At 40.0% G+C, this 14,100-nt stretch overlaps 1 protein-coding gene across 1 annotated transcript in view; it reads right to left on the reverse strand.

Moving 5' to 3' along the window:
• The window catches only part of TUBGCP5 (tubulin gamma complex associated protein 5), a 128,004-nt gene that overhangs the window by 67,732 nt on the left and 46,172 nt on the right, over positions 1 to 14,100 (reverse strand). The window contains exon 16 of the mRNA XM_053705463.1: positions 9,878 to 10,060. Coding sequence (XP_053561438.1) covers positions 9,878 to 10,060 — 183 coding nt within the window. The remainder of the gene's footprint in view (positions 1 to 9,877; positions 10,061 to 14,100) is intronic.

A 14,100-nucleotide genomic window follows, 5' to 3' on the forward strand; every position in this document is an offset into this window, starting at 1 on the left:
TTGAGACTGCATCTAATGATGTATCTGAGCATATGGCAGGGTCAAAATTGGGGTCTGAGTCAGACATAGAGGCATCTGACTGACGCAAGGATGGCATACGCCTCCTCAGCACTATATCTTTTCTGTGACATTTTTGTATCTGTCACAGAAAACCAAAATTAATTAATTAACTAAATGGCCTTTGGGTTTTTTTTAAAAAAAGTACAGCTATATAGCGATCACTGGCAAGCTAGGGGTTAAATACTCTTTAAATTAAATTAAATTAACTAAATGGCCTTTGGGTTTTTTTTAAAAAAAAGTACAGCTATGCTAATGCCAGTGATTTATAGCGATCACTGGCAAGCTAGGGGTTAAATACTCTTTAAATTAAATTAGCTAAATGGCTCTGAAAGGAGCCTTTGGGTTTTTAAAAAATTACAACAACAAAAATTAGCCCCTAAAAAAATGCACAGACAGCAAAAAAGTACAGCTATGCTAATGCCAGTGATTTATAGCGATCACTGGCAAGCTAGGGGTTAAATAGTCTTTAAATTAAATTAGCTAAATGGCTCTGAAAGGAGCCTTTGGGTTTTTAAAAAATTACAACAACAAAAATTAACCCCTAAAAAAATGCACAGACAGCAAAAAAGTACAGCTATGCTAATGCCAGTGATTTATAGCGATCACTGGCAAGCTAGGGGTTAAATACTATTTAAATTAAATTAAATTAGCTAAATGGCTCTGAAAGGAGCGTTTAGGTTTTTAAAAAATTACAACAACAAAAATTAACCCCTAAAAAATGCACAGACAGCAAAAAAGTACAGCTATGCTAATGCCAGTGATGTATAGCGATCACTGGCAAGCTAGGGGTTAAATAGTCTTTAAATTAAATTAAATTAGCTAAATGGCTCTGAAAGGAGCCTTTGGGTTTTTAAAAAAAAATACAACAACAAAAATTAACCCCTAAAAAAATGCACAGACAGCAAAAAAAAAGTGCAGCTGTGCTACTGCCAGTGATTTATAGTGATCACTGGCAAGCTAGGGGTTAATGGCTCTGAAAAGAGCCTTTGGATTTTAAATTTTTTAACAAATAAAAGAAATAAATCTCTCTCTGCTGAAATACAGGTCTCTCTCTCTCTCCAACAAAATAGCAAGTGAGGAGAGGGAGGGAGATCCACACTGATCAGAGTCAATATTTACAAATATTGACCTGATCAGACAAATGGGAGATTTTATTATTATTTTTTTTTTTTCTAAGAAGGCTCAGATTGGGTGACCCTAGCTTGCCCCTATGGTGAGACAAGCTAGGGACACCCCCAGAGGCCCCATGATGCACCGGGCATCGCCATTTTGGAAGCCTCATGGGGGAGGGGGGGGGGGCGCTATATGTGGGGCTTTTTTATTTTATATTTTATTTATTTATTCCAATTATTTATTTTATTTATATACTAACTAAGTGCCTCGACCCACCGAGGCACTTAGCACACTAGCAGAGCATCGGAAGCGTGTCCGATCGCTTCCGATGCTCTGCTGCACTGCCGGGCTCCACGTGGAGCAAAACCGGAAGTGATCACTCAAGGGGGAGTGATCGCTCCGGTCCCGGCACTCCGTAACAGCACTACAGGGATGCCCAGACATCGAGGCATCCCTGCAGTACTGTAATAGTGCCTGGAAGCGATCTTGATCGCTTCCAGCACTCACTTTAGCCGAGGACGTGCAGGGTACGTCGTCAGGCGTTAACTGCCTTTTTTTTTCAGACGTACCCTGCACGTCCTCGGTCACTAAGGGGTTAAAGTAATTGTAAAGTTGATTGACTTAAAGCCCAGTATTTAAAAATACTTTTAAAAATATGGGCACTGTAAGTCATTACACTTTACAATAATGCTTCTTTTTTTAAAAGAATTATCTTTTTGTTATGGTAAATTTACCGCTGAACCTCTGCCCGCATCTCCTTCAGTATTTAACATATCAATGACGATACGGCTTCCTCCAATCGTTGTATGCCTCACAAGCTGGATGCCAAAGGGAAAACAAATATAGCACTAGCGATATAAATAGGTATCTTTAGCTTTGTCTCAATATATCTCTTCCCAGATAGATATATGATTTTATTAGTACAAAAAAAAAAAAAATGGTCAAAGCGCTAAACAGCAAAGATACCTGGAGGCTGATAGTAGTATAAAATATATAATCAATTTATTTGAGCAAACTGCTCCTAAAAAAAAAAAAATCACATGGGGAAAAGTTATCACATACATTTCTAAAAACACATAGATGCACAGGGTATTATATGTCTAAAAAGTATATACAGACAGGGACGTCTCCCTTGACATTGATATTTATCAGCAGGATATATTTAGAGCTATGTTAAAAATGTATGCTTCAAATCATACAAAAGGTAAAAACACAAGATAAGAACCACAGTATATTCCACCTTTATGTACATACAAAGTCTCGATTTGACTGGATAGCAATTGAGAGTTAGGCCAATCCACGTTTTAATATAAATGATAGTTCAATTTCTTTTAAGTAGCTTGTGTGCGAGGATAAAAATAGAAGAATACTTTCATTGTCACTGTGAACAACAATGCGTTGAGGTACTTAGAAAAATACAGGTAGCTTACAACGAGCTGGATACCAAAGGGGGTATACAATGATTGGAGGAAGCCGGATTTGTCATCGATCTGCTCAATACTGAAGGAGATGCGGGCGGAGGATCGTCAGTGTATTTACAGTAACAAAAAGGTAAGTATTTTTAAAAAGAAGCTTCATTGTAAAGTTTAATGACTTACAGTGCCCATGTTTTAAAGAGTATTTTTAAATACTGGGCTTTAAATCATTTAACTTTACAATCCTTTTAAGGGACATCAAAGTGAAACCGTAAAAAACAATACATGGAAATGGGACTGCAACATAAAGCAATATAGTTCCTTAAAAAAAAGTGTCATTCTCTAGACTTTATATGGAAACAAAGCCTTCTTTATACAACCCATGGCACACAAGGTCATCTGCCATTTTTTCCACTTATTGGGTGGTTAACAGTATGTGTCTAACATATCTTGGGTTACAGTGTCAGCACAAGGCCACAAAATATAGGCTCTGTCACAAGATACATTTTGTTAGAATAGCTTGTCTTTATTTGTGGTTAACATAATGTTATTTTGTGAGACAAACCAGGACATGAAAAGGCTGAAGCTGAGAAGAAAGGGGATATTTGAGAGAAAGAGAATAGCTAATCATAGCTACAGTTTTATGAGCCCATAGGTTTTGTAAGAGGCAAGAGCATGCTGGGAGTTGGATCATGGTGAGGTCTAGTGTTCCTATCATGATAAGTAGGAGAATACTTACATTTTGAGACAGAAGAGGATGTGAACTGAAGAAGTGAACTCAGGACAATATAATTGTATGTTGTAAAAGGAAGATTAAGGGCTTGGTATCAGGAAACAAAGTACAGAGAGTAGGGAGCAAAGGGATCTATGAATTTTGATGTTAATTCACAAAAAAACATAATTTATGCTTACCTGATAAATTTATTTCTCTTGTAGTGTATCCAGTCCACGGATCATCCATTACTTGTGGGATATTCTCCTTCCCAACAGGAAGTTGCAAGAGGATCACCCACAGCAGAGCTGCTATATAGCTCCTCCCCTCACTGCCATATCCAGTCATTCGACCGAAACAAGCCGAGAAAGGAGAAACCATAGGGTGCAGTGGTGACTGTAGTTTAATAAAAATTTAGACCTGCCTTAAAAGGACAGGGCGGGCCGTGGACTGGATACACTACAAGAGAAATACATTTATTAGGTAAGCATAAATTATGTTTTCTCTTGTTAAGTGTATCCAGTCCACGGATCACCCATTACTTGTGGGATACCAATACCAAAGCTAAAGTACACGGATGATGGGAGGGACAAGGCAGGAACCACTGCCTGTAGAACCTTTCTCCCAAAAACAGCCTCCGAAGAAGCAAAAGTATCAAATTTGTAAAATTTGGAAAAAGTATGAAGCGAAGACCAAGTCGCAGCCTTGCAAATCTGTTCAATAGAAGCCTCATTTTTTAAAGGCCCAGGTGGAAGCCACAGCTCTAGTGGAATGAGCTGTAATCCTTTCAGGGGGCTGCTGTCCAGCAGTCTCATAGGCTAAACGGATTATACTCCGAAGCCAAAAAGAAAGAGAGGTTGCCGAGGACTTTTGACCTCTCCTCTGTCCAGAGTAAACAACAAACAGGTTAGATGTTTGACGAAAATCTTTAGTCGCTTGTAAGTAAAACTTCAAGGCACGGACTACGTCTAGATTATGCAAAAGACATTCCTTCTTTGAAGAAGGATTAGGACATAATGATGGAACAACAATCTCTTGATTGATATTCTTGTTAGAAACCACCTTGGGTAAAAACCCAGGTTTTGTACGTAGAACTACTTTATCTGAATGAAAGATCAGATAAGGAGAATCACAATGTAAGGCAGATAACTCAGAGACTCTTCGAGCTGAGGAAATAGCCATCAGAAAAAGAACTTTCCATGATAGAAGTTTGATATCAATAGAATGAAGGGGTTCAAACGGAACCCATTGAAGAACTTTAAGAACCAAGTTTAAGCTCCATGGAGGAGCAACAGGTTTAAACACAGGCTTAATTCTAACTAATGCCTGACAAAATGCCTGAACGTCTGGAACTTCTGCCAGACGCTTGTGTAAAAGAATAGACAGAGCAGAAATCTGTCCCTTCAAAGAACTAGCTGATAATCCTTTGTCCAAACCCTATTGGAGGAAGGACAATATCCTAGGAATCCTAACCCTACTCCATGAGTAATTCTTGGATTCACACCAATGAAGATATTTACGCCATATCTTGTGGTAGATTTTCCTGGTGACAGGCTTTCGTGCCTGTATTAAGGTATTAATGACTGACTCGGAGAAGCCACGCTTTGATAGGATCAAGCGTTCAATCTCCATGTAGTCAGTCTCAGAGAAATTAGATTCGGATGATTGAAAGGACCTTGTATGAGAAGGTCTTGTCTCAGAGGCAGAGTCCATGGTGGAAAGGATGACATGTCCAGTAGGTCTGCATACCAGGTCCTGCGTGGCCATGCAGGCGCTATCAGAATCACTGATGCCCTCTCCTGTCTGATTTTGGCAATCAGACGAGGGAGCAGAGGAAACGGTGGAAACACATAAGCCAGGTTGAAGAACCAAGGAGCTGCTAGAGCATCTATCAGCGTCGCTTCTGGGTCCCTGGACCTGGATTGGTAACAAGGAAGCTTGGCGTTCTGGCGAGACGCCATAAGATCCAGTTCTGGTTTGCCCCAACGATGAACCAATTGAGCAAACACCTCCGGATGGAGTTCCCACTCCCCCGGATGAAAAGTCTGACGACTTAGAAAATCCGCCTCCCAGTTCTCTACACCTGGGATATGGATTGCTGATAGGTGGCAAGAGCGAGACTCTGCCCAGCGAATTATCTTGGAGACTTCTAACATCGCTAGGGAACTCCTGGTTCCCCCTTGATGGTTGATGTAAGCCACAGTCGTGATGTTGTCCGACTGAAATCTGATGAACCTCAGGGTTGCTAACTGAGGCCAAGCTAGAAGAGCATTGAATATTGCTCTTAACTCCAGAATATTTATTGGGAGGAGTTTCTCCTCCTGAGTCCACGATCCCTGAGCCTTCAGGGAGTTCCAGACTGCACCCCAACCTAGAAGGCTGGCATCTGTTGTTACAATCGTCCAATCTGGTCTGCGAAAGGTCATACCCTTGGACAGGTGGACCCGAGATAACCACCAGAGAAGAGAATCTCTGGTTTCCTGATACAGATTTAGTAGAGGGGACAAATCTGTGTAATCCCCATTCCGCTGACTGAGCATGCATAATTGCAGCGGTCTGAGATGCAGGTGCGCAAATGGCACTATGTCCATTGCCGCTACCATTAAGCCGATTACCTCCATGCACTGAGCCACAGTAGGGCGCGGAGTGGAGTGAAGAACACGGCAAGCATTTAGAAGTTTTGATAACCTGGACTCCGTCAGGTAAATTTTCACTTCTACAGAATCTATAAGAGTCCCTAGGAAGGAAACCCTTGTGAGAGGAGATAGAGAACTCTTTTCTTCGTTCACTTTCCACCCATGCGACCTCAGAAATGCCAGAACTATCTCTGTATGAGACTTGGCAATTTGAAAGCTTGACGCCTGTATCAGGATGTCGTCTAGATAAGGAGCCACCGCTATGCCTCGCGGTCTTAGAACCGCCAGAAGAGAGCCCAGAACCTTTGTGAAAATTCTTGGGGCTGTAGCCAACCCGAAGGGAAGAGCTACAAATTGGTAATGCCTGTCTAGAAAGGCAAATCTCAGGAACCGATGATGATTCTTGTGAATCGGAATGTGAAGGTAGGCATCCTTTAAGTCCACTGTGGTCATGTACTGACCCTCTTGGATCATGGGTAAGATGGTTCGAATAGTTTCCATCTTGAATGATGGAACTCTGAGGAATTTGTTTAAGATCTTTAGATCCAAAATTGGTCTGAAGGTTCCCTCTTTTTTGGGAACCACAAGCAGATTTGAATAAAAACCCTGTCCTTGTTCCGTCCGCGGAACTGGATGGATCACTCCCATTACTAGGAGGTCTTGCATGCAGCGTAGGAATGCCTCTTTCTTTATCTGGTTTGCAGATATTCTTGAAAGGTGAAATCTCCCTTGTGGAGGAGAAGCTTTGAAGTCCAGAAGATATCCCTGAGATATGATCTCCAACGCCCAGGGATCCTGAACATCTCTTGCCCACGCCTGGGTGAAGAGAGAAAGTCTGCCCCCCACTAGATCCGTTGCCGTATAGGGGGCCGTTCCTTCATGCTGTCTTGGAGGCAGCAGCAGGCTTTCTAGCCTGCTTGCCCTTGTTCCAGGACTGGTTAGATTTCCAGGCCTGCTTGGATTGAGCAAAAGTTCCCTCTTGTTTTGAAGCAGAGGAAGTTGATGCTGCACCTGCCTTGAAATTTCGAAAGGTACGAAAATTAGACTGTTTGGCCCTTGATTTGGCCCTGTCCTGAGGAAGGGTATGACCCTTACCTCCAGTAATGTCAGCAATAATCTCTTTCAAACCAGGCCCGAATATGGTCTGCCCCTTGAAAGGAATGTTGAGTAATTTAGACTTCGAAGTCACGTCAGCTGACCAGGATTTAAGCCATAGCGCCCTACGCGCCTGGATGGCGAATCCGGAATTCTTAGCCGTTAGTTTAGTCAAATAAACAATGGCATCAGAAACAAATGAGTTAGCTAGCTTAAGTGTTCTAAGCTTGTCAATGATTTCAGTCAATGGAGCTGTATGGATGGCCTCTTCCATGGCCTCAAACCAGAATGCCGCCGCAGCAGTGACAGGCGCAATGCATGCAAGGGGCTGTAAAATAAAACCTTGTTGAATAAACATTTTCTTAAGGTAACCCTCTAATTTTTTATCCATTGGATCTGAAAACGCACAACTGTCCTCAACCGGGATAATGGTACGCTTTGCTAAAGTAGAAACTGCTCCCTCCACCTTAGGGACCGTCTGCCATAAGTCCCGTGTAGTGGCGTCTATGGGAAACATTTTTCTAAATATAGGAGGGGGGGGTGGAAATGGCACACCAAGTCTATCCCACTCCTTACTAATAATTTCTGTAAACCTTTTAGGTATTGGAAAAACATCAGTACACACCGGCACTGCATAGTATTTATCCAGTCTACACAATTTCTCTGGCACTGCAATTGTGTCACAGTCATTCAGAGCAGCTAACACCTCCCCAAGCAATACACGGAGGTTCTCAAGCTTAAATTTAAAATTAGAAATCTCTGAATCAGGTTTCCCCGAGTCAGAGATGTCACCCACAGACTGAAGCTCTCCGTCCTCAGGTTCTGCATATTGTGACGCAGTATCAGACATGGCCCTTACAGCATCTACGCGCTCTGTATCTCGTCTAAACCCCAGAGCTATCGCGCTTGCCTCTTAATTCAGGCAATCTGGCTAATACCGCTGACAGGGTATTATCCATGATCGCAGCCATGTCCTGCAAAGTAATCGCTATGGGCGTCCCTGATGTACTTGGCGCCATATTAGCGTACGTCCCTTGAACGGGAGGCAAAGGGTCCGACACGTGGGGAGAGTTAGTCGGCATAACTTCCCCCTCGACAGAACCCTCTGGTGACAATTCTTTTAAAGATAAAGACTGATCTTTACTGTTTAAGGTGAAATAAATACATTTAGTACACATTCTCCTATGGGGCTCCACCATGGCTTTTAAACATAATGAACAAGTAGTTTCCTCTGTGTCAGACATGTTTGTACAGACTAGCAAGCTTGGAAAACACTTTAAAACAAGTTAACAAGCAATATAAAAAAACATTACTGTGCCTTTAAGAAAAACAAATTTTGTCAAAATTTGAAATAACAGTGAAAAAAAGCTAACGAAATTTTTACAGTGTATGTAACAATTTAGCAGAGCATTGCACCCACTTGCAAATGGATGATTAACCCCTTAATTCCAAAAATTGAATAATAAATGAAAAAAACGTTTTTAAAACTAGTCACAACTGCCACAGATCTACTGTGGTTGTTACCCTCCTCAAACGCGACTTTTGAAGCCTTTTGAGCCCTTCAGAGATGTCCTGTATCATGCAGAGGGAAGCTGGATGTCTCTGTCAGTAATTTTAGCTGCGCAGAAAAGTGCTAAAATAGGCCCCTCCCACTCATATTTCAACAGTGGAAAGCCTCAGGAAACTGTTTCTAGGCAAAAATCAAGCCAGCCATGTGGAAAAAAACTAGGCCCCAATAAGTTTTATCACCAAGCATATATAAAAATGATTAAACATGCCAGCAAACATTTTATATTGCACTTTTATAAGAGTATGCATCTCTGGTAATAAGCCTGATACCAGTCGCTATTAAATCACTGTATTTAGGCTTAACTTACATTAATCCGGTATCAGCAGCATTTTTCTAGCAAATTCCATCCCTAGAAATATGTTAACTGCACATACCTTATTGCAAGATAACCTGCACGCCATTCCCCCTCTGAAGTTACCTCACTCCTCAGAATATGTGAGAACGGCAGTGGATCTTAGTTACTTCTGCTAAGATCATAGAAACCGCAGGCAGATTCTTCTTCTAATGCTGCCTGAGATAAAACAGTACACTCCGGTACCATTTAAAAATAACAAACTTTTGATTGAAGTTAAAAAACTAACTATAATACACCACTCTCCTCTTACTACCTCCATCTTTGTTGAGAGTTGCAAGAGAATGACTGGATATGGCAGTGAGGGGAGGAGCTATATAGCAGCTCTGCTGTGGGTGATCCTCTTGCAACTTCCTGTTGGGAAGGAGAATATCCCACAAGTAATGGATGATCCGTGGACTGGATACACTTAACAAGAGAAATGTGTAAGTTACAAATGAGAAGATTTAAAATAAAGGCAAAGGGTGTGTACAGTAAATTGTTTATTGGGAAGACATTGCTAAATGAGATGGGAATAATTTAGGTGCATGCATTAGGAGAAATATCAGCAGTTACAAATGGTGGAATTGAGATTTCTAGGATTACAGCTAGTTTTTACATTTAAGTGAAGAGTGTAAACTTTACAACAGCAAATACATTTCTGAGAGCAAAGGATACCTAAAGGGTGGGAGATGGATATCAGTTTATTGCCTTCTGGGCAGAAAAGTGTTTACTAAGAAGGTAAAGAATGAAGAGGGAAAAAAGGTAGAAAATGCAAGATGACATAAGATCTGACAATATAAGGAGTCAGTGGAAATTACACTAAAGCTCATATTTCTGAATTTTGGAGGAAAATTAACACTTTTCATAGAGACTTAAAACCAAGTTTGCTCTCTTTTGACAGCAAGCAGAATAAAACGGATGCCCTTTTGAGCAATTATTTACCGTGAACCGTCCTCAGGGTATCGTTGACCTACTGCTTCCTGGAGTTGCACATTTAGAAAAGATACATTTTGCCATGGCTCTTTTTCTCTTATTTTGTCAAAAATGGCTGTATAAAAATCATACATTGTGTCCCCAGCTTCAAGGAGGAAAAAGTTTCTCATGGCTTGAAGGTACTCTACCAGTCTATCAAGAAAAGGGAAATAAAGAATTGCAATAGTAAGTTAAACTGTACTAAATACAATAAGCTTAAGAAATGTATGCTTATGTAAATTTAAATTTTCTCTAAATTTTCATGAATGTACACTAAAGTCAGAATTACTTTAAACTTTCATGATTCAGGTAGAGCATGCAATTTAAATTTAATTATATGCACACATTCTTTGTGTTAGGAATTTGTGATTATGCATTTTAATGGTCCTCTAATGGAAAAATGTCCAAGAATTTACTACAAACACAGGAATTTTTTGTCACTTTCACAACTGAAATAGAATGAGTATATATATATATATATATATATAAATCAAAAGTAAAAGACCTTATAATTAGTTTCCATCAAATTATTTTCTGTCTTATATGCTTGTGTCCACTTCTATTTGATATGAAACTGTGACAGGTTCTGTGTAATGGATAATTTCTAATTGATATATAGTATTTCTATGTTAAAGTACTCAATGAGTTAAAACAGCAACACAACGTGTAACTTTGTTTTTATCCTATCAGGGTGATCCTGGTCCTTTTTAAGGTACGCAGGTGCAAGGTCCAGTAGCTATGATTACGGCCCTTGGCCGAAACATGTTAGCGGACTAATGTTGTGTGCACATTTGTGGCTCTCCTGGAGTGTTTTTTACCTTTGATGTTTCAATAAAGACTTATTGCTTTTAAGACCGCTGCTAGCAACTTTTTTTCTACTTTATTCTATATATATATATATATATATAAGATATATGATAAATAAAAATGTCATTAACAACATCCAACAACTACTATCACCTAACAAAAGCGCCAAGTATTCTGGTAGAACTATTCCTCTTTTAGAGACAAATAATAATAAAAAGTAAAAAGTAAAACTACACATAAAAGAAAAAATCAAAAGTACTCAAAAGAGAGGTCATGAAAATACATGAATGAAAGTAGATATAAAAATATAAAAATATTAAATTTCATCAAATTCAATTAAAACACACTTTATATTCTATTACATATTCCAAAGTCCATATTTGGAACAATGTTCACATTAAACGTTCATATACAGGATATTCCCACTTAGCTGTCACTGATGTCTCTGTGTCCCAGTGTTTACAGCAAGATGTTTTTCTCCCTATTGTGCAGCTCCCTCTCAGGGTCACTGGTTTGGATCAGTGATTTGTAATGGATAGACTGGAAACAAACGGACATGGAGCGCAGAGGGAGAAAAGAAAAACGATAATAGTGTAGTACGTCAAAACAATTCATACATTTTATTACACATTAAAAAAACAAACCCTTCAAAACGTGACCTCAAACAATATGAGGTATGATTACAGCGTATGGTACAGATGACTCTTCCTATATACCCTGGAGCGCTTTGTATTATATCCCAGATCTTGTGCTTGCTTCCCAGTGCATACATCAGCCGTGCAGGCTGAAAAGGATATCCAAAGCGAGAGCTTCTTTTCCAGAGAGGGTCCCTCCTCCAGTGTGTTTAAACCGTATTGCCGGTCAGAGGCCTCTGAAAAGTGTAAGGCCACGCCCACTTGAACGCTCAGTAACTCTACACCCCTCTGGATATTTAGAACCGCTGCCGGCAATTCGGTTTAAACACAATGGAGGAGAACCCGCTCTGGAAAAGAAGCTCTCGCTTTGGATATCCTTTTCAGCCTGCACGGCTGACGCATGCACTGGGAAGCAAGCACAAGATCTGGGATATAATACAAAGCGCTCCAGGGTATATAGGAGGAGTCATCTGTACCATACGCTGTAATCATACCTCATATTGTTTGAGGTCACGTTTTGAAGGGTTTGTTTTTTTAATGTGTAATAAAAAGGTATGAATTGTTTTGACGTACTACACTATTATCGGTTTTCTTTTCTCCCTCTGCGCTCCATGTCCGTTTGTTTCCAGTCATTAACAACTTAGTTGCTTCATAATGCAGTTCAAACAACCAGTTAACGTAACTCAAACCTAGAGCTTTCTATATATAAGCCATGTACACTTAACAACATGTGCCATATATGTGATAATTTCTATATGAGCTCTAATATATGAAATTACTCCCTTGAGTGTGATTTGAGCATGTGAACCTAGCAGTAAGGTGCTTGATCTTATGAACCATTCGGAGTCTTGATAAGTCCTTTAGTATTTTTCTACTATATTATGATTATTTCAGTTTTGCTTTCATGATGTCCTGTCCTTGACTGTGGGAGGAATAATATGCCACCATTGTATGTTTAAGTTGACAAAATCCACAGAGCAAATATTTACACTTTTTCTTCCAAATGAGGAATGAATCAGGTAGAACTTAGAAATTGCTATGAAGAAAACTAATTGGTTGCTTTGTACAAATGTGCAACAAATGTTATTCAAGGAGCAATTATGTGGTAACTGTATTCTTGAATGTCCTGCATACTTGAGAACATTTCTTCAAGTACACAGGATAATGACAGGTCCCAGCAACCATAGTATTGGTAAAAACATTTTTTCTTATGGCCAATTAGTTAAAGAGGTAAAGATTATTTAATTTCCAGGTTGGGATGACAAAAAAAGAAATCTGAGATGGGCTCTACATTCACCATATAGTTGTGTTGCCATTTTTATAAAAATGTTATCAGGCCACAAAAGGCCTTTATATTGCACAATTCTCAAGAACACTGAATGACTAAAAGATGTGTTTTTTTTATAAATAAAGCAATCAAGCACAGCTTGTGTTGACATCATATCTGTTGTTATATTAAGAGCTGCAGCACATCTGAAAACATAATTTATGCTTACCTGATAAATTCCTTTCTTCTGTAGTGTGATCAGTCCACGGGTCATCATTACTTCTGGGATATTACTCCTCCCCAACAGGAAGTGCAAGAGGATTCACCCAGCAGAGCTGCATATAGCTCCTCCCCTCTACGTCACTCCCAGTCATTCGACCAAGGACCAACGAGAAAGGAAAAGCCAAGGGTGAAGTGGTGACTGGAGTATAAATTAAAAAATATTTACCTGCCTTAAAAACAGGGCGGGCCGTGGACTGATCACACTACAGAAGAAAGGAATTTATCAGGTAAGCATAAATTATGTTTTCTTCTGTTAAGTGTGATCAGTCCACGGGTCATCATTACTTCTGGGATACCAATACCAAAGCAAAAGTACACGGATGACGGGAGGGATAGGCAGGCTCTTTATACAGAAGGAACCACTGCCTGAAGAACCTTTCTCCCAAAAATAGCCTCCGATGAAGCAAAAGTGTCAAATTTGTAAAATTTGGAAAAAGTATGAAGCGAAGACCAAGTTGCAGCCTTGCAAATCTGTTCAACAGAGGCCTCATTCTTGAAGGCCCAAGTGGAAGCCACAGCTCTAGTAGAATGAGCTGTAATTCTTTCAGGAGGCTGCTGTCCAGCAGTCTCATAAGCTAAACGAATTATGCTACGAAGCCAAAAAGAAAGAGAGGTAGCGGAAGCTTTTTGACCTCTCCTCTGCCCAGAGTAAATGACAAACAGAGAAGACGTTTGTCGAAATTCCTTAGTTGCCTGTAAGTAAAATTTTAGAGCACGGACTACATCCAGGTTGTGCAGTAGACGTTCCTTCTTTGAAGAAGGATTTGGGCATAAAGAAGGAACAACAATCTCTTGATTGATATTCCTGTTAGTAACTACCTTAGGTAAGAACCCAGGTTTAGTACGCAGGACTACCTTATCCGAATGAAAAATCAAATAAGGAGAATCACAATGTAAGGCTGATAATTCAGAGACTCTTCGAGCCGAGGAAATAGCCATTAAAAATAGAACTTTCCAAGATAACAACTTTATATCAATGGAATGAAGGGGTTCAAACGGAACGCCCTGTAAAACATTAAGAACAAGGTTTAAACTCCATGGTGGAGCAACAGTTTTAAACACAGGCTTAATTCTGGCCAAAGCCTGACAAAAAGCCTGGACGTCAGGAACTTCTGACAGACGTTTGTGTAACAGAATGGACAGAGCTGAGATCTGTCCCTTTAATGAACTAGCAGATAAACCCTTTTCTAAACCTTCTTGTA

This window comes from Bombina bombina, chromosome 3 (assembly GCF_027579735.1).
Source record: "Bombina bombina isolate aBomBom1 chromosome 3, aBomBom1.pri, whole genome shotgun sequence".
Classification (NCBI taxonomy): domain Eukaryota; kingdom Metazoa; phylum Chordata; class Amphibia; order Anura; family Bombinatoridae; genus Bombina; species Bombina bombina.